Raw genomic sequence first — 27529 nt, 5'->3', positions numbered from 1 at the left:
TCAGCACCCTGCAGAAGAACACAGCAAGCAACAACTCTAACAATAAAGACGTGCTGGAGCCAAAAGATGCAGATAGCGAGTTTTAAACGATAACGCACAGGATCAAAGGGGGAGAGGGTAAAAACCCACTGCCTCCTGAGATAAAGATCAGCAAGTCAAGCTGGCAGCAGACGACACAAAACGCTCTCTGGAGGAGGCGGCGACTGTGGAGCAGGCCGACGGAGAGGCGGATCGGCAGACAGGAAGCTCCCGGGGTCCCACAACAAGATGTTGCGCGTCAGACTGGAGCAGGATATCCCCATGTTGGTGACACTGCCCATCGAGGTACAGCCCAACTTGGCAAACCAACCCTTCCCTTTCTTGGACACCACACTGGCTGATCTGGGCATCCAAGACTGAGTCTCACTCCGTGTGGGGACGTTTTTTTGTTTTTGTTTGTTTTTTAAGAAGCAATCATGTGTATATATTCAGCTCAGAGCTGAAGGAGAGGGTGGTTTGGGTTGACAACAAGAAGACCCATCCTAGAGGTACGGCGGTGGGATCCAACTGCAGGGATGTGGTCAGATGGCAGTCTGTGGAAATCAGGTGACAGTGAGAGCAACTTGATTTTCCTATTTTGTCCTTCAGATACGAGTGAAAGCCCAGATGCCAGGAGACAAGCAGCTCCAGGAGGTCCTGTACAGCACCGAGGTCCACACTGACCGCTCCTTCTGCTGCACTGGAATGGATATCCTGCCCTGGAAACAGACGTGTGCAGGTCTAGAAGCAGTTTAAATCCCATACTTTTTTGATCTGTGAGGCTCTTAATGTCACGTCTGCAGCCATGAAAGTCAGCTCAGGGTTTCTTGATTCTGATTTTTCTTTGCTGTGTCACATTTAGCTCATATCTGCATTGCCATGCCCTGAAAACAAGCTGCCGGGCTTTAGTCAGGCTCAGGGACAACGGGAGATCTGAGGAGCAACACAATGAGAACAACTAAAACTGAACAAACTTAACATCTGATTACCTTTTTTATTTGTAAGAAAAAGTTTAACGCGCCAACTGTCCACAGCAAAGCTTATTATGACAAGACTGCTTTTATTCAGTGATGTCAAAGTGTCATCACTTCATACCTCTGAACTGACATTAGATGTATTGCATACCTTGTTAGAATTACACTGTTGAAGCATTTGTAAAAAGCTTCTGTCCTTGTTAATTTATGTTTTAGGATAAGTTTTTGGGCTGTGTAAGGTCACAGGTTGCATTTCTGAGCAGAGTAGTAAAGGTAAAGTAAGTGTTTTCAAAACTAGCCACTCAGCATGTGTACAAACAGTGAGAAATCTCTGAAGAAAACCGTTTGAAGGAGCAAGAACACACGCGTTTCTCCACAGGTTAAAGCCCGCTTTAATAATCAATATGAATCAAAGACTTCTGTCAACACAAAATAAATGTAAGGAAACACACTTTCCTGTGCAACATCCAGTTTCTATAACTGACGACAAGCTTGGACCACAGTGATCTAAACTCATCCTCTACATTGGAAATGTAAACAAATGTAAATGTGGTTTTTACTGTACCAGAGCAGGGCTGTGTGTGTAGAGCACAGCCAGGCAGCTGAACACTGTATGGTTCTCTTTTTGGTCCTCTTCGAGCGGGAGACGAGCCACCAAAGCTGGCAACACCGGTCAGTGAACACATTCAGTTTTCAGGCCCCTCTTCTGTGGAACCAGCTTCCAGTTTGGATTCAGAAGACAAGATTTCAAGATTAGGCTTAAAACTTTCCTCTTTGGTAAAGTATATATTTAGGGCTGGACCAGGTGACCTTGAATCCTCCCTTAGTTATGCTGCAATAGATGTAGCCTGCCGGGGATTCCCATGATGCATTGAGTTTTTCCTTTCCAGTCTCCTTTCTCACTCAGTATGAGTTAATAGACCTCTCTGCATTGAATCATATCTGTTATTAACCTCTGTCTCTCTTCCACAGCAGGTCTTTTATCCTGTCTTCCTTCTCTCACCCCAACCAGTCGCAGAAGATGGCCCCGCCCCTCCCTGAGGAGGTTTCTTCCTGTTAAAAGGGAGTTTTTCCTTCCCACTGTCGCCAAAGTGCTTGCTCATAGGGGGTCATATGATTGTTGGGTTTTTCTCTGTATCTATGAAGCGCCTTGAGGCGACTTTTGTTGTGATTTGGCGCTATATAAATAAAATTGAATTGAATTGAATTATCTGAGGAAGAAGCAGAGTTGGTTTGTTTCCAGCTGAAATCATCCAGGCTCAGGAATTTGAATCGATCCACATCACTTCTGCTTGAACTAGAGAACATGAGTGTCGACTTACATTTGGTCTGTGAGACACATGTCATAGTGACAGTATTTGGGTTAATATGGCATTACTCACCCTGGTCGCATTTCTTCAATATCAGGCACCAAGTTCAGGAACTCGTTCTTTGCAGCCCGCGCAAGGTAGGAGGTCTCCAGAGTGGGAACCATCGGGAAGTTTTCACAGTCTGAGCAGGAGGGACTGGAGGCACGTGAGCTGTTCTCAGGGGTCCTTTAACACAAATCACACCAAGTTAGAATCAAATAGATAACCTGTCAATAACCGTTTGCAGATCGAGGTCAATGTTCCTAAAAATATGTTTACTTCTGGCCCATGGAGCCACAGCGCGAGTCCGAGAGAGAGGGGCAGGTAGAGGAAGGGGTGAGGGTGGCACTGCTGAAGCTCGTCACGGATGGATCACGTCCGATCGGTGAGATGAGAGAAAGCTGAAGTGAAACAACAGCAGGATGAGGTAGACGTCAATATAGGAACTCCCTGATGTGACACAGAAAGGCTATTTTTTTATTTCTTTGTATTATTTCTCAACTTGCAGTCACTGATGCTGTTCACCAGCTGCTTGTATTCAGTATTGAAGGTGTGTGTCAGAAGGCGCAGGCACTACAACACAACAGGAACAAGACCGATCAGCTCCGAGCAGAGAAGGAAGAAGGCAGCAACAAGAACGCCCACTAAGCCCACGTTTTTCTCACCTTGGTGGCCAGCTCCTTCTCACGCTTTCAAAGGTGGTGCTGGAGATCTGCGAGGAGACGGAGGTGGACGTGGACAGAGTGCCGGAGCTCACGCTGGGGGACAGAGACTCACTCAGGGACTTGGTGGTGGGAGCTGTTCCCACGAGAGCCGCCTCTCCCAGAAGGTGACGGGTCTTTTCCACCTGGACGAAAGATGGGGGCGAATGTGAGGTGGGGAGAAGAGGGGAGGTTAGTCATGTAAAGTCTGTACTCTAAGAAAAAACTTTTTAGAATAGCACTTTGGTCTTTGAGTTGAAAAGTCATTTTTCCCTCAATGATATTAAACAGATTTATTTCTTTATGAATCTTTTAAGGCCCCACCTCCTGCAGCTGCTCCATCTTCTCCAGCTCCCACTGGTGCTCTAGGATGAGGCTATCTCCTCTGGGCCTCCAGCCGGCCAGGTTCTCCTCTCCACGCACATAAGCCACTGATGTGTCCAGGACCTTCCTCCTCCTCCTCTGCATCCCTGCTCAGGACATGAGCCCTCATTAGGATGAAGCTCTCCACAGAATTATGATAAAACAGCTGCCGTTCTTTAAACATGTTTCATGGCCGCTCACCTGGGCTTCCAGTGTCAGACATCTTACACAAGCTCAGCTCGTAGATCCCAGTCACTCGGTTGCTATAATGAAGCAGAAGTTTTGAACAAGGAAACTTTGTAACAGGGCAGATATCTTTGATTGTGAAACAGAGATGGCCACAGTGCAGCAGCCCAGATTTACCAGTCAGCAGTTTTGGAGTATCCAGTCCCAAAGAGGTTCTTGAGAGAACGGGGTGGGGAAATCTTGACACGATGACATCAAGAGACTTAAAAACACGTACAAACAGGTACAACACGGCGGAGCAGCGGCTGACCTCCAGATACGCAGATAAGGTCATGTAGATCTTCTCTCCGTAGGGAGTGACGCGGTTGAGCAGGAGGGAACCTTTTAAGGGTGTTTTTATTTGTGCTCCCTGGCCTGGAAATAAACGGTTTCCGATCAGACCTGCTTCATCTTTGTGCCCTTGGTATCTGACTCGCTTGCTCCCCCATGCATTTTAAAAGAATCCTTCTCTTCAGCATGAAGTTCTGGCTCAGCTTTAGTGTCTGCATTACATGTACACAAAGACAGAAACATTCAATGATAAAAACACACAGTGGAATAAAATTGTAAGACGTCATCAGTTGATGCAGTTTAAGGACACTTGTTGTTCTGTGCAGTCTCACCTGGAGCTCACGCTTCTAGTTCATGCCATCATGACCAAAGATTCTTCAATTAATAGTTTAAAGATGTCCATGAATGCACTGCTAACTGCTCTTCACCCTGATAAAAATCAACATGCATTTAGAATAAGAAACACTTTTACAAAACCAAAAGCTTCACTGTACTTAGTGATTTATACGTCTACAAAACAGGTTCAGTTTGTAACTGAGAGAGCGGCTCAGTGGCGCTGAATTATATTTCCAATAGAAACACAATTTCATATGTTGTAGTAACAACACACTGCCACAAGATGGCAGCCTAGGCCTACTTTACCATGCTGTTCCAGTACAAAAGAAAAAGTGACAGAGCCTTGAAAGAGTGACAGAGACACTTTTTATGAACTCATCTGTAATGTGTCACCTTTTCTGTAGGATGAAGAAGTGCTTCCCTTCTTTTAAAGTAAATACAGGCTTACAAAGATCCTCTAAACATGTTTCTGAAATAATCCTAAACACAATCATTAAATCAAAAATGCAAGAAACTATTTATTTAATCACTCTTCTTAACTTAATTCCTTAACTTAGTAAAAAAAAAAAAAAAATAGACAAGAACTTTTCTTCTGTCTCACCTCTGTCAGTTTTCATGCTGTTGCAAGAACAGGTGGAGGTGCAGGTGGAACTTTGACTTCAGTGTGGTTTGTATGTGCAGGCAGGAGTCTGACATCTCAGGACAGCAGAGGGTTGTCGAGCACGGTGACTCCTGCTGCGACGCCCCCGTCTGACTGTCCTGAGCTCTTGGTCCTCAGCAGATGGCCCACACACTCATTCATCACCATGTCTTTACCCTGCCTGTAAGAAAACCAAGAAAAGGCTAACATTAGAAACAGCCACCAACCAATCCCTTTTACTCCACCACCCAAAAACCAGTGAGAAACACTAGTTAGTATTAACTTGGAATCAAAGTGCACTAATCCCCAGGCTCCCAGCATAACATACAGTCCAACACAAACTCCACAAACTGTCTTGCTTCAGCTGACTTTCCTTCACCTTCTCTCCAAACAATCTGTTGTGCTCTTTTCAGCACAAAGCCACACTCCTGCTCACTGATCCTCACCTCTTTTTAACCTAGTCTCAGCAACTTTGTCCCATAGCTCGCACATCCTTTCCACCTCCATCTTTCTTCCCAGCCAACTGATACATACCTTTTCTCCTTCCTTAAAAGCCAGCCTAAGAAATACGAGTTCATAAACGCCACAGAGAAATAAATCAGAGGAATAAAATGCAAATGATATTGCTTACACTGAACAGCAACACCCAGGTGAGGATTATCTAATGCCAAATTTTCCAAACAATGAACAAACCGTGCCCTTTTTCTCACCATGTCTAGAGTGTAGAGGTCAGCCAATGTCGCTCGGATCTGCTGCACAGCTTGAGGCTGGTCTGGGAAGAATCTGTCCAGGACTCCAGGTCTGGGGAGCACTTGCTGAACCTTCTTGGTACCAGCCAGGTGAGCGCTGATATCTGGACACAAAGCCATAGAAAAAAAAAAGAAAAAAAATGCATCTATTAATCACCTGGATCACCTGTTGAGAAAGAAAAAAGAAAACAAGCAGAAGAGAACAAGAGTAATAGAATAAACAACATCACAATGATATATGGGAATATGACAGTAAATACTAAATATTAAACATTATTGTGCAGCACATAAGATCAACAGAACACAGTGTGCTTTGAGGTAGAGCTGAGAGCTGAGGAGAGTCCCAGATGAGGGCTCACTCAGCAGCCGCGGAGCAGAAGCCAGGGGGAGTTGCAGTGACGCGCCCGTGAGCTCCGCCGGCAGCCAGCCGTGCCTGAGTGACCGAGCCCCAGGCCGAGAGGCCGGGGGCACCCCCACCTCCGAAGTGGCCCGAGCGAGCCCCAGGCTCCAGGCCCCGATAAGCGGCCGCCAAGGAGTGAACCGGTGTGTACCTGGACGCGCATCCCCGGACACAAAGAACCACCAATGCACCGATGTCTGAGGGAGTCCGCCACTGGCAGGGGAAGTGGTGGTAGGGGGAGATAGGCCTCCAAACCTTGGAGGGCCTGAGATGTCCCCAGAGAGGTGGTGTCTGATACCCAACCTGACATATAGACACAGACATACAGGCACACACAGACACAAACATCCATTCCCACCCTCATGCTCTCATATGTACTTACTCCACACTCAACCAACGTGGAGACAGACATAAAGAGACGCTGTACACACGATCACACTCCCCAAGCGTACTCTACAAACCGGGTCTAGGTACCCTTGCCCCTGGAAGGGGGAACTGCACCCAGACCCAGGTAGTGTTACCCTTTTCCCTGCGGTGGGGAGAGGCAGACCACCCCAACTCCGCAGCAGCAGGGAGGCCCCACACTCCAGACCGCAGTCGGACGGCCAACTCCTCCTCCTAGCCCCCCCGCTCCAGCAGGCCGCAGAGAATGGGGGTGAGAGAAGACTCCAAACCTCCCTCAACCCGCTCATTGTAGTGTTGATGCATGTGTGTTCTAAGGTGCATTTAAAACCCAGGAGGGCATGGAGCTACCTGCCAGAGAGCAGCAGGTAAGCGCATAGTCCCTCCTGATAGCCCTCAATGTCTACGTGTATTTAAAATTGAGAGGTGGGCAACGACACCAGGGGTGGGGTGTACATGTATCGTGTATCCATGTATCCATGTATTGTGCCCACCCCCAAGATCCTATATGTATGTGTAATGAGAGTGTGAGTAATGTGAATGTCTAAGTTGTGGGATAAAATTGAGGCAGAGGCAGCCAGAAGGGGACAGAGGGGGGGTAGCCTCCTCTGCACCCTGGTGACACCCCCATACTCCGCGCCCCGCCAGGGAAAGGGGGCCCAGGCCCATCCAGACCGGGGCCCAGTGCAGCAGCGCCTCCCGGCCCCACAGAGCCCGGGACAGTCCACCCAACCCCACCACAGAGAAAACTGCACCCACCCCACCATCCACTCATCTTCCAGACTACATAAGACAATAGACGCCCAGGCTGAGATCTTCCTCCACCTCTCCTGTATCTCCCCCTCCTGCAGAGAGAGTTCCTGAAGAGCGGAAAGCTCCAGAGAGTTGCAGCATGGCCTGGAGGTGTCACTATCACAATCTGCGGGGAGTATGATCATTTGTTATGAAAAAAGAAGACCCAAATGCAGACTCACAGGCTGGCAAGGATAAACTAAAGGCAGCCTGTTTATTTTGGACGGAGAGAATGATATGAAATATCTGACAGGGAACTGAGAAACTCAGAAACCTATACTGGGGGATAACACTAGGAAACATGACCAGTGAAGCTGGGTGACGAAAGGAGAAGATTAAACAATAAACACACAGGACGGTCATTAGGGAAGAGGAGACGGCAGGGACAAATCAGGAGTAATGAGACAGTTACAGCAAAACTCAACATAACCAACAAAATAAAATAGGAAGCACGTGTTTTGATCGCTGGCTCCAGTCTGCATGCTGAAGCTTCCTTTGGTTACAAGATACAGAACCAACGTTAGTGTGAATGAGACTATGAGAATGTTATATAGCATTTGCTCCACTTTGAATTCAGTTTGAAGAAGTAAAGAGACAAACAAACTTAAAAGAGACCATAGGATTAAAAAAACACAGACACCGCAAAAGGACGAAACACGGGCAAGAAGCAAAGTAAACAGAAAAGGAAGCAAGGAAATAGAAAGATAAGATCCACATGAATAGAATAGACAAAATATGAGTGCTTCAAGCAAACTGTGCAGGAATAAAATATAAATAGCAAACAGCAGAAATAAATAACAAATGGGGGAAAATATGTAGGATGAACAGGAACAAAGACACTGGAGAACAAAGTGGTGAGGGTTACTCAGACCACCATTAACTGATTAAATACATGGGAACTGGCAAAGTGAGACGCGGTCACAGAGAGTGACAAGGTACAAGGCGCACAAAAAGAGGGACTGGCAAAATTAGACGTCTATCAGAAGTACAGAATACAGAGACAGACAGGCAGACAGTGAAACAAACATGGAGACAAAACCTGCTACACACAGAGACAACACTAACACGGCCTGAACATGAAAGGAAACAAATTTAGACCAGCAACTAAGAGGAAGCACTAATTTGGAAGGGAAATAATACCAGACATATGGTGCACTCTGAATATCACCAGTCTGTTGCAAAGCTAACAGAGAGACAGACAAGCATTCACACCTACAGCTAATTTAAAGATACCACTTCAGCGTCACAGCTGGGTCCTTCTCTGTGTTATAAACGACACAGAGAAGGCCCCAGCTGTGACGCCACAGTAGTTCATTTGTTGACTGATACATCGATGTAGTCTCTCAGGAACGAGGGCGAAATGCCAACGACCGCCTGTCTGTTTTCAGGGCTGTATTTGAAGCCATGCTCCAATCAGGCAAAGTTTTAAGTGTTGCACATTTCGATGGGTTTCTTTCAGCTGACATAGTTTCCATTTGGGTCATGTGGTGTTAGATACCCCAGCGTGTGGTCATAGGGTGAAGAGCCCGGACGATTAGTGGGATTTTAGGTGTGGTGTAAAAATGACGCTGCAACTTTAAAAACGTTGTTGCTTTAAGGATTAACGTACAACCATACTTGGGCTGAGTTTGACACTGGTTCTCTTCAGTAATTAAAATAGCTTTAACACATGATAAGATCAAATGTCAGCTACACTGTGACAGTCAAGGGGCCACACTCAGATATATTTATTCGCTTGTTCTCTTTGTGTGATAAGAGTTTCCATCTGAATTTAACCCCTGTGTGGGGCTGATCTTTCATTTCATTTTATTTCAAGCTCAGATTCTTTGCCTTTGGCACATTTTCTGTGACGAGACTTCAAACCATTCCCACCGTCCTTATTAATCAACATGGTGAAGTGATTCTTCGCAAGGTGATGGGATAGGAAGAGTTTCAGAAAATGAGGCCTTTTGTCTTTATTGGAGAGGTCAGTGCAGACAGGACGGATGGGGGGAAGGCGAGGGGGGAATGACACACAGGAAACGGTGTTGGTCAGACCCAAAGACAGGCGTGGGCAGTGAGGACTCTCACCTTCAGACTCACTGTCTAATCAGTCTGACAGTGAGTCTGAAGACAGAGCAACCCAACACACGTTACTATGTTCATCATCATCATCATTGTTTATTTATATAGCACTTTAAAAACACACAAGGCTGACCAAACTGCTGAACAATAGAAACATAATAGATACCATAAGAATAATAAATACGATACAATAATAAACATAGCGAAAAACAATAAAATACAAGTCAGTCAACCACTGAGTCAAAAGCCAGTGAATAAAAATGCTTTTTCAATCTGGATTTAAAAACCAGCACTGATGTCGATTGCCTAATGTGAAGAGGAAGATTATTCCAAAGCTTAGGAGCCACGATAGAGAACGCTCGGTCTCCTCTCAGTTTCAGCCGTGATTTGGGGACTGAGAGCAACAGCTGCTCAGCTGACCGGAGCGAACGAGTGGGGACATAGGGCTTCAGCAGGTGCCAGACCATTTAAAGATTTAAAAACCAATAAAAGAACTTGAAAATGAATCCTAAATTCAATTGGAAGCCAGTGCAGGGAGGCCAAGAGTGATGTTATCACTAAGCAGGACATTAAATCAAATTAATGAGACACCAAAACAAGAGCTGGAGCCCAAGACAGCCATGAAGTCACAGTGTACACAAATACACAAGAAACACAGAAACCAGCTGGGTGGATGTGGCTCGGGAACCTTCTGTTACCTTGAACGTCGGTGTTTTGAACGCTGGCTGCTCCAGTCTGCTTGTATTTGTCCAAGATTTCCCCTCATATCTTGGTTATGGTTATTTTTTCTTTTATTAAACTGATCACACTCCTGTTCATGAATAGAAAAAAACCCCATCAGTGTATTTTCACTTAAACAAGCAGCTGTTTTTTTTGCATTAAAGTTATATAAAAATGTAACAGTGCAAATTCCTCGCTGACAGTTTAACCAAAAGGCATTTCCAGTGGAAAGTAGCCGACATATCCTCAGCATAACCATGTATAATATCCACAAAACCTGAGAAGGTTGGAGAGAAGGTAGGCGAACTCTGCTGGGATCTGCGTTTAACAAAGTGTCTAAAGACGAAACAAAGAAATCTTTCTGTAAATGTTCAGATGCACAGACTGGACTGAAAAAGAGTGAAAAAGCAGCTAACGTCCAAAAATAAGAAAACTTTGAAAGAACTCCAAAAAAACCTGGAGAACTTTTGCTCAAAAAACAGTTTTGTTTTTTTTAAATTACAAGGCAATCTGACAAAATGTCATCAAATGAGACTCAAGACTTCTGCAGGTCTCTGCCATGACTCAATTTTTTTTTCTTAACGGCAGAAACAATTGTTCCTTTTTTACTTTGTTTCTATTTTCTCTTCTTGTTTTTATCTGTTGAACAACAAACAACATTCATGCTGATTCACATAATATCCTGTCTCTAATCTCTGGGATTTCCTCGTAGCTCTTTGATGCAAAGAACATCCATCAAACGCTCCAGCTTGTGCTCAACATCATCGTGAACGGTGAAGGTACTCTGACGAGAAAATACTCAGTCGACCTTTTGGTTGATTTGTTAAAGAACCCCAAAATAGCTGATTACCTAACAAGGTATGCAGATAATTCACAGCTCTTTTCCTGAATAGCTGCTTTAAAACTCTGCTGAAAGCCTTTGTCCATTTCCAGGTATCCCCACTTCTCGGCATGTGTGTCTCAAGTGTTAGGACTGCTGCATTGGAAAGACCCAGACCCTGCAGCCAAGGTGAGAGACGACAAATATGATAACCCACACCAGCTGTGCTTAACTCTGTAAGTTCCCAGTATTCCCTGAAACCATCACGTGTGACACAGTTTACATCAGACGTGATGCAGCTGACCTCAACACTGACCTTCTTGTGGTAACAGAGACTTAAAAAAATAATAATAAAGCAACAAAGTGGGTCGCTCTTTGACAGTAAATTCCAGTGCGGTCCGCTCCAATCTCCTCAGGCTGACTCTCTTCTAGGCTCTCCTGACTGTTCCCTTTACATGCTGATGATGTGTCTTGTAAATCTGGATCCCTTTCCAGCAGGACGCTCCTCTTTTTCAGACAGTACCTCAGCTGCTCTCTCTCCTGACAGTCAGCTGTCCACCTCTGCATGGCCAGTCGAGCCAGCGCCGGCATTTGAGGCAGAGCTCGGAGCAGAGCGGGCAGCCAGGCTGAGCACGGAGCAGAGGTTGAAGGTCGCAAACTGACATCCACGTCTTCCAGAGAGCCCAGACCTCCTGCTGCAAACAGACTGCACCAACCGTTGTCTCCCACCAAGCTGTTGTAGGATAGATCCAGTGCACGGAGTGAGGAGAGACAGCCCCGTCTGCACACGGCAGCTGCACAGAGGAAGAGGACCCATTGATAACTGATCACTTCACTTTACTGTTTTGTTCACAATGTTTCTGATGGAGACAAAAATAACACCGAATAGTTTCATTGTTTTGTTTTATACGACAGCTACAGATGCTGGCAGCATGAAATAAATGAAAGAAATATCAATTTCCTTCAGGCTTTACTTGTCTTAATATACATTTATGCAGCCTAATGATCCACTACAGACCAAAAAAGAAAAAGTATAATGTCATTGTGTGTTAGTTACCCAGATGTTGCATGTCATCAGTGGTGAGCTCGCAGCTGCAAAGACGGAGCTCGCTGACGACTGATGGCTGCAGAGCATCCAGCAGGAGCGCCAAGTGACCGCCAACCACTTTACACCAGGAAATATCCACCGTGCGCAGATAGGACACCGCCAGGGCTGATGCATAAACACAAAGTTTTCACCATTTCAGGCTAGAGGGTGGAAGAGGTATTCAGGGAGAATGACTTGAAGGAAAACTTCTATAAATAAACAAGTGTGTGTGTGTGTGTGTGTGTGTGTGTGTGTGTGTGTTACCCAGAGCAGTGAAGGACTCGTTGCTCATGTAGCAGCTGTTGAATGGCAGCCTCCTCATTTGTGTCGCAGGGAGGGCGGAGACCAGCAGGTGGACCACACCTCCCACTTCCTTATTGGATGACACATCAAGCTCGGTCAGTGCAGTGAGAGAGGGCAGCACCTGGACTGAAAAACAACGAGTCACATGACTGCTGCAGCGAGCATGCGATTAGTGTCCGGCGTGTGAGATTGGTAGCAACTGACTCAGAGCCTCTAGATCATCTCGCGTGAGGCAACACAGGTGGAGGTCGAGTCTCTCCAGGTGTGTGACGTGAGCCAGGTGAAAGGTGAGGCGGCTCAGTCCACCAGCTAGAAGCAGCTTTACAGTATATTAATCAGAACAATGCTGCTCTCTAATGTATCTTGGTAAAGCGCAGAAAAATCTAATGTTTTATATGATACAGTGTGATTTCAGTAACATATCATAATGGAGGCTTCAGCAAGTACTTACGAAGGAAATCTTTCCTCTGCTCTTCAGTTAGTTCATCAAATACCTCCCAAAACATCTGTATGGTGGGGTGGCGGTCATGATATCTCCAACCATAACTTGTGTTCTGAAAACAGTGAAAATGACTGTTATAATCATAGAGTTTGTAAGGTCAGGCATACACTATGTTGCCAAAAGTATTCCCTAACACATCCAAATCATTCAATTAATGTGTTCCAATCACTTCCATGGACACAGGTGTATTAAATCAAGCACCTAGGCATGCAGACTACTTCTACAAACATGTGTGAAAGGACGAGTCGCTCTCAGGAACTGAATGAATTCCAGCATGGTAATGTGATAGGATGCACCAGTGCAACAAGTCCAGTCATGAAATTTCCTCGCTATTAAATATTCCATAGTCAGCTGTTAGTGATATTATAACAAAGTGGAAGTAATTGGAAATGACAGCTAGTCAGCTGATGCTAAGGCTCATAGTGCACTTAAGTCACCAATATCTGCAGTCTGCTGTTGTTACAGATGTCCAAACTTCATTGGTTTCCATGGCTGAGCAGCTGCATCCCAGCCTTACACTGACAAACACAATGCAAAGCGTCAGATGGAGTGATTTAAGCATCTCAACACTGGACTCTAAAGCAGTGGAGATGTGTTTACTGGAGTGACGAATCACACTTCTCTGACTGGCAATCCGATGGATATGTCAAACATATTGATCCACAATTCTCTAACTCCTGTTTTAAGTATACCGGATCTCTCTTTAAAACACGAGTTTAAAACAACTGCAGGAACAACGTTTAAATATTTTAGTAGCTTTAAGCCTGTTCATTTTTCAGAGAAACTGCAGGTACCTTTAATACATATACTAATCTATACTAACGAAATACACTGATGAGTGTAGGGAGTGTGCTGAGGAGGTAGGAGTATTTGAGGGGCTGACGAATAAAGAAAATGAGATGAAGAGCAGGACTGTTATTGAATGAAGAAGATATGAACTGTCTCTAAGTTTTCTTGCAGTTTAATTTTAAAGGAGAGAGACAGAAAAAACACATCATTATTATTATTATTATTATTTTAAAAAGTCATAAAGGGATTGGCAAGTTACTTTCAGTGAGTCCCCAAGCAAAACATGGCTTAGTATTTGGGGTAGAGACCTTTGTTGCCAGTGGTAAGACTTTTCTTGGTATCAAGTGGAGTAGTCAGAGAGTGACGATGGGGAGAAAGAGTTTCCTGAGGCAGATGGACATCTGCGTCTAAAGGTCAAAGGTCACTCTTTCGAGGATGCCAATGTTCACATTTTGGACAGAGAGGACAGATGGTTTGAAAGAGGAGTGAAAGAAGCCATCTATGTCCACTGTGAGCGACCATCTTTGAACAGAGGCGGGGCTTACGACACCAACTCTCTGCCATCTATAATCCAGTTTTGAGATCCTTCCCAGACGCCTTAACGCCCACTCACATCCTGGGCCATCTGACCTCAGGAATTCGCATGATAAGGTGGGGCCAGGTTTCACAATGAACACACCCGAAACTCTGGCTGATTGGGACCCACACCCAGTTTCACACCTTGGCTCAGGCGATTAGAGGATCATCAGGGGGTCCTTTTGTCCCTCTGTGGGGGGATACTCCCTCTAGGTTTATATCTGGGACTCTCCACCATTTGACCTTAGAACTGAAGAAGCTTCTCGGATGAGAGGTGAAACGTCTTCAAGCAACTTAAAGAAGTCCAGACGCTTTTCTTTGCAAGCTCCTTTGACTACGATGACCTGGATGACTGAGAACCTTCACAGACAGTTTTTGGTTGATATTCTATCGCTCTCCATTAAATGAAACTAACATTAAAGAAATAACATGAATAATTGTTCTTTCTTTGTAACTGAGGAAACCTACAAATTCAGCAGTGATAATTATTTCCCCAACTGTACCTGAGCAGGTATGGAGATGTCACAAAGAGAAGGCAGTGGAGTTTTTCACCAGATTGTTTAACACAACCTCAGTGGCAGAAGAGTAAATGTCTTGTTTCATTCCTTTTTACTAGGGTACACTGAATGTTAACAAGCATCGGGCACAGAACGAGGCTTTCGTCAGGCCGAAGAACTTCTCAACCAAGAGCACAGGTGAAAACGCCTTACATTTTCAAAACAGGTGGAACAGACACATTAAACTTATATTTGCTAGACGTTTCTGATCTCTTCTCCCGACTTTGACCCCCCCCTATCCATCTTAGATCTGACTTGGGATGTGCTTGTGTATGGTCGAAAAAATCGAAACAGAGCGGTGCATGGGGACGAGGTTGTGGTGGAGTTGTTGCCCAAGAACGAGTGGAGAGGGAGGGACACAGCCCTGACTGATGGGGATGAAAAAACTGGAGAGGACAATGAGAGTACACCTCTGCCAACAGGTGGGAATGTTTGTACTCCATTCATTCACATTTGATTTATTTTTGTATTTAATGATATTTTGTGTATTATATTTTCTGTCTGATTTGCCTAAAATATGTTCAGGATATCTCACAAATAAGTAATGAAAACAATGAAGCATCTTGATCGAACCACATGAATGGTTCGATCCGTGGCTCCCCGAGTCTGCAAGCCGAGTATCTTTGGGAAAGATACTAACCCCAAGTTGCTCTCCGATGCATCCATTGGAGTATAGTGAGTGTGAATGTTGCTTAGTAAGCACTTAAACGCATAGAAGGAAGTGCTTGTGTGAATGGGGTGATTGGGTGAGAGTAGAAAAGAGCTGTATAAGAATTAGTCCATTCACCATTCTTGTTTATATCACCTGCATGAAGCAACATTATAAGAACATATTTGGGTGAAATAACATTTGGAAGCTATTTTCTGGACAGGCATTCACAATTAAACTTTTTTTAAAGTTGCTACTGATTTTTATTACAGTTCTGGTGTAATTTGGCACAACTGAACCTCTTCTCCATGGTTCCATTCGTCAGGGAATAGCTTCTTGACAGCCACATTTCCAGAGATTCAAATAACGATGAAGTTTCGTCGAACAACTCAAGGGCCAAATGCATCTCTCAGGTTCTGTGTCACGTCTTTGCTGGTTTTTCCTGCTTTTTAATGACATGGCAGATATTGTTCATCTTCTGTAGAATTTTTTTTACGTCTGACACCTTTTCTTTCGTCCAATACAAAAGAAAGTTTTAAGTCTAGGAGACACAAATGGCAGGGAACGCATCCTGAGCTTCCACTAACATACAGTTCCCTTTACCAAACACAACAGAACAGAGACAGACGGGGCCCCGTAAGTTTGCCAGTGTAACCTCGCAAATGACAAAAGAGAGAAAGAAAGAAAAACACTAATTAATTAAGCACACAACTCAGGGCCCAGTATTCAAAAGGCGAGGAACACTCCTGCAACTATACACGTGGACTCGCACAAATAATCAATAATCTTTTCAGCTGTGGCAGACCTAGAACAGGGAGGGATAGTTCAGGTGCAAAAATACTGTTTTAGCTTGTCACACTTTTAATTTGGCTAATGGGAACACCCTGTGTTTTTACATAAAAAATATGCAACACATAAAATACATTTTAATCTAACTGGAGGCAATTGACCATTGTTAACCCTTCTTATTGTTATTATTTTTACACACGAGGTCCTAAGGACAAAAAACTTCCCCCCCCTGCGGGCGGTCAATCCTTCAAGCTCAGGTCCTCTACCAGAGGCCTGGGAGCTTGAGGGTCCTGCGCAGCATCTCTGCTGTTCCCAGGACTGCGCTCTTCTGGACAGAGATCTCAGATGTTGTTCCCGGGATCTGCTGGAACCACTCGCCTAGCTTGGGAGTCACCGCACCGAGTGCTCAGGTTACCACGGGGACCACTGTTACTGTCACCTCCACATCTTCTCAAGCTCTTCTCTGAGCCCTTGGTACTCTAGCTTCTCATGTTCCTTCGTCCTGATGTTCCTGATGATTGCTAAATCTGTCACTACAGCCGTCTTCCTCTGCTTGTTCACCACCACTATGTCCGATTAGCCATCACCATTTTGTCCGTCTGTATCTGGAAGCCCCGAAGCATCTTAGCTCGGTCATTCTCCATCACACTAAGGGGCGTCTCCCGTTTTGACCTCGGGACTTCCAGGCCATACTCGGCACAGATATTCCCTTTATACTATGCCGGCCACTTGGTTATGGCGTTCCATGTATGTCTGCTAGCATCTTGCACCCTGTTGTTATGTGCTGGATTGTCTCAGGGGCATCTTTACGCTTGTATCTGGGGTCTTGACTGACTGGTCTGGTAGACCCCAGCCTCTATGGATCTTGTACTTATGGCTTCATGTGCTGCCATTATTAGTGCCTCTGTGCTCTATTTCAGTCCAGTCCAGCCACTGGTAGGATTTCTGGATGTGAGCTAGTTCTTTTATCTGTTGGTGGTACTGTGCAGGATCCTGTCCTTCCATGATGGTTCCTCTTCTTGCTCCTCTTTCTTGGGTTTCTGGTGCCTGAGGTATTCACTAAGCACACCTGAAGCCCCTACCAGTCAAAAGTGTGGACACGCCTTTTTTTTAGTGGTTTTTCTGTCATGGCCTGGTACTTCTACATAGTAGATTCTCACTGAAGGCATCAAAACTATGAATGAACACATATGTAATTATGTAGTACATATGTATATACCGGCTCCCCCCCAGTGCTGCGTTCTTTCTCCTCTGCTCTTCTCCCTGTACACCAACTGCTGCACCTCCACCCACCAGTCTGTCAAGCTAATCAAGTTTGCAGATGACACCACCGCTATTGGACTCATCTCGGACGGGGATGAGTCTGCCTACAGGAGGGAGGTTGAACGTCTGGTGTCCTGGTGCAGCCACAACAACCTGGTGCTGAATGCCCAGAAGACAGTGGAGATTATTGTGGGCTTCAGGAAGCACACAGCCCCACTCCCCCCCATCATCCTGACTGACACCCCCATCACCTCTGTGGACTCATTCCGCTTCCTGGGTACCACCATCACCCAGGACCTGAAGTGGGAGCCTCCGTCACCTCCGTCATAAAGAAGGCTCAGCAGAGGATGTGCTTCCTGAGGCAGCTGAAGAAATTCAACCTGCCAACACGGACGATGATGCAATTCTACATCGCAATCATCGAGTCCATCCTCACTTACTCCATAAATGTCTCTCTGTACTGATGTCTGACATTTAACCCCACAGGTCGTATTGTAGGGATCCTGCAGAGGAACTGGAGAGACTACGTGGTAACTTTCCCCACTAGGGATGGGATTCAGTCCCAGAGCAGGAATTCCCAGCGGATACTGACCATACCTTGGGACCAGCGTATTCCTAAAATCCGCATCAGTACTCAACAGGCTGAAGCTCTGCAGGTCTGACTTGACTTACATCTATAGGTTGATTTTATTTTCATGATGTACATTATGGCTTAGTCACATGAGTAAAAATAGGACGGCACCTGCCTTGTAACAAAGAAAAAACGCTGCTTTTCCAGTGATTGCAGTGAATATTTTGCATTCAGCGTTCAATTACAAGTAGTTACGGCAACCAACTGGTCGATCAAAGGTTGAGAATACAACACTGTCAACCTCTGGATGAACGCTTTCAAGGTGATTGCCTTGAAAAGCAGGACTCTATCTCCAGACCATCTTATCACCATTTGATTGGTGTTTTGCACCCTTTAAATAAAAGTAACTGACTGAGAGTAGTTGCAGAATTAGTCCCCGTCTTCCAAAGAAGCATTTCAAAGCCAACAATATTGCAAATTCATTGCACATAGCAACACCGATCTTGTTTGCGCTCCAGTCTCTAGTGTTACTATAGCATTATGCTTTTGTCTCATAGTGTGACCAGTGTTTACTAAGTGCTGTCTCATTTCTATCCCTGTCTTCTCATCCTCACCTAGGACCACAGAGTTGTGGTGCGCATTGATTCATGGGAAAGCACGTCATTCTATCCCAACGGCCATAGTGTACGGGTTTTGGGTCGAGCTGGAGAGCTTGAGACTGAGGTCCAGACCATCCTCCTAGAGAACTGCATCCATATTCTTCCTTTCTCAGACGCACAGGTGAGAGCACCTACGTTAGAGATAAATTCAAGTTTTTACATCTCTAAAAGGCAAATTCCACAAGCCTATATAGTATGTTTCACCTTTCGTATTTAGCTGTTGTGAACCCATCAGCAATTATTGTGAATATAAATATTATGATAAAATGTGATTTTTTTTGATGTCTATAAATTGCAATTAAACAGTTAAATTCAACCATAATTGACGCAAATGGTGGCAAATACCCATCTACACAGTTTGGAAATACTTTGGTGAGTAATTTGCTTCATCCTGTGTGATAAAACTTGCAGGATTCTAGTAAGTTAAGTAATTTCAGAAAATATGTTTTTGTTACTAATTCCCAGCTCTGGTTGTACTTTGGATGTAGGTTTTTGATTGTTAAGGATTAATAAGCTTCAGAATTGTCCAAAAACAGCTGGACATTATTAAAACATTATTACCAAATCACCAAGCAGTGAAAGAACCCTAGCAGCTCCATATACCAAAAGCTTGGGGAAAAAAAGAGTCTGGACTTTTTCTTGAAGATGTTTCACCTCTCATCTGAGAGGTTTCTTCAGTTCTAGGAGAAACTGGTGCAGAGTCCCAGATTTTAAGCCCTATGGGAGTGTCCCCCAGGAGAGATGGACCCCCTAATGATCCTCTACCTAATCACACGAGCCAAGGTGTGAAAATGGGTGTGGGTCACAATCAGCCAAGTATTCGGGTGAACCCACTGTGAATCCTAGCCCCAGCCTATCATGTGATTTCCTGAGGTCAGATGGCCCAGGATGTGAGTGGAAGCGTCTGGGAAGGGATCTCAAAACTGGATTATAGATGGCAGACAGTTGGTGTCGTAAGCCGCTGCCTCTGTTCAAAGATGGTCGCTCACAGTGGACATAGATGCCTCTTTTACTTCTCTTTCAAACTATGTCTTCTGACAGCTGAGTCTTGTCTCATTTTAAGAGCTTCCTTTACATGTGTGTGTTCCCTCTTTTTTCCTTCAGGCTTAGAGGGAACATGTTCTGCCCGGTGGTGTAGGGTCCTGATTACTCAAAGTTTGTGTTCCAGAGGGTGATGGGAGTCAAACAGGAGGTACTGGTCCGTGTGTGTGGGCTTCCAGTAAACTTCATGTTGAGGTTTCCGTTCTCTTTAATGCGCACGGCAAAGTCCAGGAATGGCATACTGTTATCCTTTGTGTCTTCCCTGGTGAACTTTGTTTTTATCCACAGCGTTGATGTAAACAGTGAAGGATTCTACTTCCTGGGTTTTGATTTTGACCCATGTGTCATCAACATATCTGTACCAGTGGTTAGGTACTGTCCCTTTAAAAGAGCCAACAGCCTTTCTTTCCACCAGTTACTCCTAGACCTGAAGAAGCTTCTGACAGGTGAAACGTCTTCAAGGAACTTATAGAAGTTTGGACGCTTTTCTTTCCAAGCTCCTTAGACTACGATGACCTGGATGACTGAGAACCTTCACAGACTTATATGACCAAAAGGTTTGCAAGTTGACAGCTCGGTCCATAATAACCCTTAATGTGGTCACCCTACTGTCAGCTTACTTGGCTAAGCTCTTTCAGGACATTGGCCACCTGCTTGATAAGGGCACCTGTATGCATTTTCCCCTTCTCAACCTCATACCAGTGATACTGAGTGGGGTGAGGGAGGAGTAGCTGTCTCTCATTTTTATAGATCCCATACTGGCCCATCAGGCCATTGATGGCAGAACTAGCTTTTCTGTTCCACTACTGGCCATGACCATTGCCTTTGAACATTGACTTGGCGTGATTTTTTTCTTCCACATCCCAAATGGTCAGCACTCTGGGCGTGGCACACGAGTGGCTGATTTAAAATGAAGCAGGTCTCTCTCTGAGAGTCATTGTGAACATTCAGAATGCTAGATCACTTTCTACATGCTCATTTTATGAAGTATTTGAGAGATTCCTTATCTATACTCTGTTTAGGGATGGGTATCGTTTAGGTTTTATCCGATACCGGTACTTTTGAAACTGTGCGGGTGCTTAAATGGTGCTCTAACCGTTGCTTCCTTCTCTCACCCCAACCGGTCGCAGCAGATGGCCCCGCCCCTCCCTGAGCCTGGTTCTGCTGGAGGTTTCTTCCTGTTAAACAGGAGTTTTTCCTTCCCACTGTTGCCAAAGTGCTGCTCATAGGGGGTCATATGATTGTTGGGTTTTTCTCTGTATCTATGAAGCGCCTTGAGGCGACTTTTGTTGTGATTTGGTGCTATATAAATAAAATTGAATTGAATTGCTTAAAGAATGGAGAACACAAACTTTGTCCAAAAACCTCTTATGTTTTTATTTTTAGCAGTCTCTTTTTTCTGCAAAATGATAACCAAGTTAGCCTTTTCTTTTGATACAACATACCTACTTTGTTTGGAACCGGTGAATAATGGAAAACATGTTTAGCTGTTTGTTTTTTTTGTAAAAAGATAACGGTGTTAGCTTTTTCTGCAGCCCTATCAAACAAGAAGACAGTCGCATGTAACTACGACGGTGTTTGCTAGTTCACCTTACATGCATTAATGTAATAACGTGGTTAGCCTACTCAACGTAAATTACACACGAACAACATTAAGCTCCTCATGCAGAGAAGAACGGTTGCTGCTGCATCATCATCCGTCTGCTACACTGGCAGGGCTAGGGGCCAGGACTCTCCTCTTCGGGTTTTTGGGGGATGTTGCTAACTCCAGGTCCAATAACAGGCAACCCACCCGCAGCAGATGTGCTCGGTGTGAAGTCTCGCAGCAAGCTATCAAATACGATGCATTTCTCTGCTTTTAAAAAAACGCCATTGCGTTGCCAGGTGTTTCATTGGATTCGAGGTGTTACTTCCTTTGCACAGTATCACAGTATCACCTTAAAGCACTTGTTGCTGCTGAGTTTGCATATTTTGCTGTGAAGTACAGCCAGACTTTTGACCGCTTTGCCTTGGACATTTAATCTGTAGCTCTGCTCTCAAAGAACATACGTACCTGGACCCGCCTACTATCCTCGGAAACGTAAAATGATTGGCTAGAATCCAAAGTGTATGACATCTCAAGAAAAAAAAAAGCCACCCGTATCCGGTATACCCGCACCCAATGTTCCCTCTAATTTTTCATGTGTCTGAGCGAACACAGAAACTCCCTGAGCGATCCCTTGGACCACTGTGAGCAACAGCAGACGTGTGCACTGTGGTGACGCCAGCATTGAATCCATGCAAGTTACATGGTTTATTAAAATAATAAAATTACAGCATTTACATTTATGTTAGACTACTTTTAATTAACTATTTTAGCCCACTTACAATGAAAATTTAAAAAAACAAAACAAAAAAATCTTGTTCATGACCTGTGTAGCATGTTAACACTATTGGAAGTAAAAATAACTTGAACTCCAATTTTGAAAACACAAGTTTCTTTTGTTTTTTTTTCATAAAGCTCTGACTTGTATTATGAGTCTGTGGTCTGGGAGAGAGTCTGTAACTCTGTCTGCAAAATACAGTAAATAATGACCAATGTTGGGTAATTAATTATATAGTTACTTCTTCAAAAAAGTAACTGAGTTATGCAAACAACAAAGTTTTTTGCAGCTGTTTACCTAAAAATGCAGCCAAGGCGTTTTTTTAAATAAACATTTTAAATTATTTAGAGAACAATCATCAAATTGCATCAAATCTGATGCCACACAAATTATTTGTGCCACTCCAAAAATAATTTCTGTCAACTATGAGATGAAGGAGAACAACAGCCTGATACCTGCAGGCCTGACAGCAGCAGATGTGTCACTGCTGTAACACCTGTAACACTCAGCAGTCGCCTCATTGTTCTGACACACACTAAACGTCGCCACGCCGCTTTGCTCGCTAAAACACCGGTGTCGGCACATAAGGACGCTGTCAGAGCCTGTCAACGACATTGATTAGCTGCGTATATACGAATGTGAATCGCATTACTGGCTGGATCCCATACGGGAGCAGCCAGTCACTGACTAACACTGCAAAACAGACTTGTTAAAGTATTGATTTTAATTTCAATTCAGGTTAGATTTTTTTTTTTTGTGCGCAACGCAGATTTTCTGTGCGCAGAGACCGTGCCAGCAGTGCGCAATTGTGCACACACACAGCTTCGAGGGAACATTGCCGGTACCCATTCCTAACTCTGTTCCACATGTTATGTTTCCTTCAGGATTAGCTAAATAAGAGAGGATTATTTTCCATTTATTAAACTGCATTTAGCTACTCTTTCGTATCACATTTACTTTGGGAATGCACCAATTGGTCCACATCCTGTTTATGCAGGGCCCACTTTTAAACGGTAAATTGCTGAAAATGTAGCCATATATAGCGCTTTTCTGTGTCTTGCACTCCTTTGCATAGATTGAAGCATCTGTGTGTTCCTGTTTTGTTGAGTGTATCTGTCTGTGTGGCTGTTGAAGGCTACTGAGAGTGTGACCTTCACAGTTCACCAGAGGACCATCTATTACATTTGTTAGGTTATGCGTTTTTGATATTATTGCATCCTCACTGGCACACTCAGTCCTTAGTGTGGGCTTACCCTGCTCCATACCTTGTTAAGGATAAAGAACTTACAACCTGGAAGTAGATTATATCTCCCATAGTGAGATACAGAGAATGGTTGCTTACCAGGGTAACTCTGGTTTTCTGAAACCCAGGTGATGTTTGGTTTTCACCTCCAAACAATCGCAGTCAGAGATCAGGTGAAAGAGGAAAGAGCAGAGAGCGTCAAAATAAAAGGGAAATTATGGGAGCAAACACCAGAGTTTAACAATTGTTCATCACTAAATACAGTACAGATATTTTAATAAGGAGAGGTTATTTGAAAGAATGAAATTGATTTACTGATGAACAGAATTTAAACAGGTGATTTGCCGTTAGACTCAGATGGCCTATCTCAGCGGAACAGAACCCCGTCTGTGAAAAGGATTAGAGCAGGAGCCCCGAGAGCCTGGAAGCTGGTGGTGGAATGGTTGAATGGAGCATGAGTGATGAGATGAGGCGTGTACAAGGAAGAATAACCGAGGACACAGCATGAATGCTGATTGGCCTGGAGAAGGTGATTGGACTAGACCACTTCAGGAACGCCTTTAGCCACACCTCACCAGGTGTAGACAATCGGCAGTTAAACCTAGGCAACACCTGAAGACAACTGCATTTCCACTGTAAGGAGTGTAAGGGTTGCAATGGGCTGTAACAAAGGACAAGCACAGATGAGTCCACTATCATAGACTGGAACATCATTCATAACTTTTTATGTTATAAAGGGGGTGGCAGTAGAGCTTCTGTGATTGGTCACATCAGAGAGTGCTTGGTTATCAGAGAGTTACCATAGTAACCAAAGGTTTTAAAGATTGCAATATAGCTATTGTTGTCCAGAGGGGCCGATGGTGCGATATGGCAGCCTCGCTTCTGTCAGTCTGCCCCAGGGCAGCTGTGGCTACAACTGTAGCTGCCTCCACCAGTGTGTGAATGTGAGAGTGAATGAATAGTGGCATTGTAAAGCGCTTTGGGTGCCTTGGAAAGCGCTATATAAATCCAATCCATTATTATTATTATTATTATTATCAAATCAACAAAATATTAAAGAATCATTAAATATGTGGAATAGTTCATTCTTTCCTTTTTTCATCAGTGGTTTACACACTGGCTTGCAGGCAAAATGTCACTGGTTCGATTGCAACCGGAGATACAAATCAGGGTTGTGCCTGGAAGGGCATCTGGTATAAAACTCTGCCGTATCAAAAGATGCTGAGCTATCAGGTGTGGTGACCCCTTGTGACAAGGGAGCAACTGAAAGTGAAACACTGTTTTGCTTTGTCTTTGTGTAAAGTGTCCTTGAGTGTTTTGAAAGGCGCTTAATAAAATGTATTATTATTATTATTATTATTAATGTTTTGTATAGAATCATAACAAAATGTGAAAAGTTCAAAAGACTATGCGGCTGTTTAGCTGTGCCTGTCCGTCTGCCATCAGCTGAGAGAGATGCCGGTCAACTCTCTGGAGAAGCCGTGGACGGTAGACCCCTCTGAGGTGGCAGAGCGGCGGGATCTTAGGGACAGTCGCCTGGTGTTCAGCATCGATCCACGCGGCTGTGAAGATGTAGACGACACGCTGTCTGTACACAAGCTCCCCAACAGAAGGCTGGAGCTGGGAGTTCACATTGCTGATGTCACTCACTTTGTCAAAGAGGGTTCGCTCACAGACTTGGAGGCACGTTCAAGGTGAGGAACTGGTTGGAGTGGTTGGGTAGAGTAGGTGGGATATAAAAGGATAAAAGAAAATTACAGCATCTTGCATAAGTGTTCAGAGGAACTTTCAGAAGTACAAAGAGGCAAGAAAGTTGTTGCCTGAATTAATGTTGCATCAGCAGCATGCCTTGTAGCGCAATTATAAATAACACAGAGGGCCACCTTAAATAAGGCTCGTGTCTGATGTGAAGCATTAAGCCTTAAATGTCTATCATTTAATCACATGTAGAAGGACTTCACAGGGTCCATGATGGCTTTGAAAGTATCACTGGCACCAGGAATTGAACCAATGGTCAGCACGTTGTTGGTTCAATCCCTGGTGCCTTCGGGCTTCATGTTAAAGTCACCTTGCACAAAATACTTAACCCCCAAATTTCCCTGGATGCATCCGTTAGTGTGAGTGTGCATGTGAGAGAAAATGCTTAAAGGTATAGACTAACGCGCTGTATGAATATGTGTGCGAATGGACGAATGCTGGTCGTGCTAAAAGGTGGTTGGGGTTCTCACAGTAGAGAACTGCTACACACAGAACACAGTGGTCCATGTTGTTACGAAGAACTTGTGCTCATTTTGAGTACGATGCCATTAACAGGACAGGGGAATGTTTCCGCTGTGGGAAAGCCTGAGTGATTTTCACTGTGGCCTTCATAAACATATATTACTACGGGACATGGCAGCCATACTTGTACACAACATTCAACCAGAAGGTCATGCAGCAAAAAAAGGAAAAATGAGTCCGCTTCCAACTAAATTAGTTTTATTCTACTGAGTGGTAGAAGTAAAGAACAGTGTGTCACACATCATTTGTTTTCAGATCCCCTTTGTACAGTTACGGGTGTCAGGAAAACACCGGAGGTCACATGATGGCATGTGACCTTGAGTACCTGATGTTAATGGTTTGTCTATAATTGGCTTTCAGTGCATCTTATTAATAAAGAGGATGATGATACAAGACAGTTGAACCACAGTAATAGAACAAGAAGATATTCATCTGTGTTTATGTCCAGATATATGCACATGTTCTGATTTATTTATTTATTTTGTGCTGTATTGTACAAATGAATAAAACTGAGTTTAAAATATCTGCAGTAAATGAAGTGAAGGTCGGGGCTGCAAAAGTAATGCTTGCACTTGATCTCCACAAATTTTCCTTCCTGGGAACATGCAGCGATGACACCATGTGACAGGGAAGCAGCCCAAAAAAATTTGTGTCACAGCTGAACGGCCGACAAATCTGCAGCAAATGCATTCTGCTGTCATCTCGGTGTAATCTCGCTATAATCCAAAATCTCTACGGAATTCTTTCAGCACCTTGTTGAGTCTTGGAAGTGAAGAAAGGAGTGTTCAGAAGGCAGAAGTGTCTAACCCAGTGCTAATAAAATGTATCTGATAAAGTGTAGTCTGCAGATAAATTAGTAAGAAGGTCCATGAAGTGCATGTCGTTTTTTAAAGGCAGCAGCAGCAGCAGCAGCAGCATGTACAGAAGATGATTGAGAGCCGAGTGAGGAGAGAAACTCCGTGTAGACTGTTAACAACGTGCACTTATAAAATAATACTGAAATCTTACTATATATTTTTTATGTTGTGATTTTTAATGTAGTTTTGGTCCTCTGCTTTCTCTCTGACTTACTCTAAAATTCCATTTTACATTTCATAGCTGTCCACAAAGCAGCGTGCAGATCACCCACCTGTCCAGCTCGCCTCCACACTTTAAAGAAGTAAATTAAAATCTCATGATTGTGGTTTGAAGCCTTAAATTCTATTTCAGAAAATGGGGAATATTTATTAAATCATAAGAAAAACATTTTGCTTATTTATTTCATCCTTCCTGACTTATTAATAAACAGAAGGATGAAAATGACAAAGGTGGAACAAACTCTGAATATTTAGTACTTATTTTCGAATTATGTCTCACTTTTGATTAGAAAGAAGATGATAAAGCTGCTGCTTTGATCTCATTGCCTTTTTATATTTATTATGTCACTTCTTAAGGGCTACAACCTACTACCTGGCAGACCGCAGGTACGACATGCTGCCTGCTATTCTCAGCGCAGACCTTTGCTCACTGCTGGGAGGTGCTGACAGGTTAGTAGACTTCCCATCACACGTTTCATTTTCATATGCTTAAAATGCATGCTAGTTGTGTAACTGACACTTTCAAATTCAGGTATGCAATGAGCGTGCTTTGGGAGCTTGACGCAGAATCCCTTGAAGTCCAAGAGGTCTGGTATGGTCGTACACTCATCCGCTCCTCCTATCAGCTCCACTACGAGCTGGCTCAGGCGCTCCTCAACGGAGAACAGGTTGAGGTAGCGGAACTGGCCAACCTGGGTCCTCAGGAAAAGGGTTCTAAGCTAGCTCAACTCACTGAGGCACTTGAGATGCTCACACATGTAGCCAGACATCTTCGGGCAAAGAGGGACAGAGGAGGAGCGCTGGAGCTGGAAGGAGTGGAGGTATGATTGGTTTCTTGTATCTTCATAGAGTATTTTGTGTGTTTTGGTAATGTGTGTACTTAACAGTAAGACTATATAAATAAAGACTGCAAACATTTAAGGTTCATGTTCTTAAT

At 44.1% G+C, this 27529-nt stretch overlaps 2 protein-coding genes and 1 pseudogene across 2 annotated transcripts in view; 2 read left to right on the top strand and 1 right to left on the bottom strand.

Moving 5' to 3' along the window:
* Nucleotides 1-27529, top strand: part of LOC147322587 (transcription factor 7-like 1-B) — a 118348-nt gene that overhangs the window by 82951 nt on the left and 7868 nt on the right. The window lies entirely within an intron of this gene.
* LOC147322590 (kinesin-like protein KIF1B) lies at nucleotides 924-4084 on the bottom strand (annotated as a pseudogene).
* On the top strand, nucleotides 12804-27419 carry LOC147322589 (DIS3-like exonuclease 1). Its single transcript, XM_086305248.1, has 8 exons — nucleotides 12804-12827; nucleotides 14718-14796; nucleotides 14907-15080; nucleotides 17846-18015; nucleotides 18549-18710; nucleotides 24683-24930; nucleotides 26950-27042; nucleotides 27125-27419. The coding sequence occupies exons 1-8, from the start codon at nucleotides 12804-12806 to the stop codon at nucleotides 27417-27419; spliced, it is 1245 nt and encodes a 414-aa protein (XP_086161374.1).

The sequence above is a fragment of the Aulonocara sp. 'chitande type north' Nkhata Bay genome, linkage group LG9 (assembly GCF_057382095.1).
Source record: "Aulonocara sp. 'chitande type north' Nkhata Bay isolate Kocher_YH1m ecotype deep benthic linkage group LG9, A_spYH_male_GT1.1, whole genome shotgun sequence".
Lineage (NCBI taxonomy): Eukaryota > Metazoa > Chordata > Actinopteri > Cichliformes > Cichlidae > Aulonocara > Aulonocara sp. 'chitande type north' Nkhata Bay.
Note: the sequence above shows the minus strand (reverse complement) of the source record. Positions and strands in the feature narration are given on the sequence as shown.

Excerpts from the sequence above, each read along its gene's own strand:
- LOC147322589 (XM_086305248.1), top strand. The coding sequence starts at position 12,804 with ATGACTGTTATAATCATAGAGTTT. Across the intron at positions 14,797-14,906 it reads CTTCTCAACCAAGAGCACAG|ATCTGACTTGGGATGTGCTT; the intron begins GTGAAAACGCCT and ends TATCCATCTTAG. Across the intron at positions 18,711-24,682 it reads TTCCTTTCTCAGACGCACAG|CTGAGAGAGATGCCGGTCAA; the intron begins GTGAGAGCACCT and ends GTCTGCCATCAG.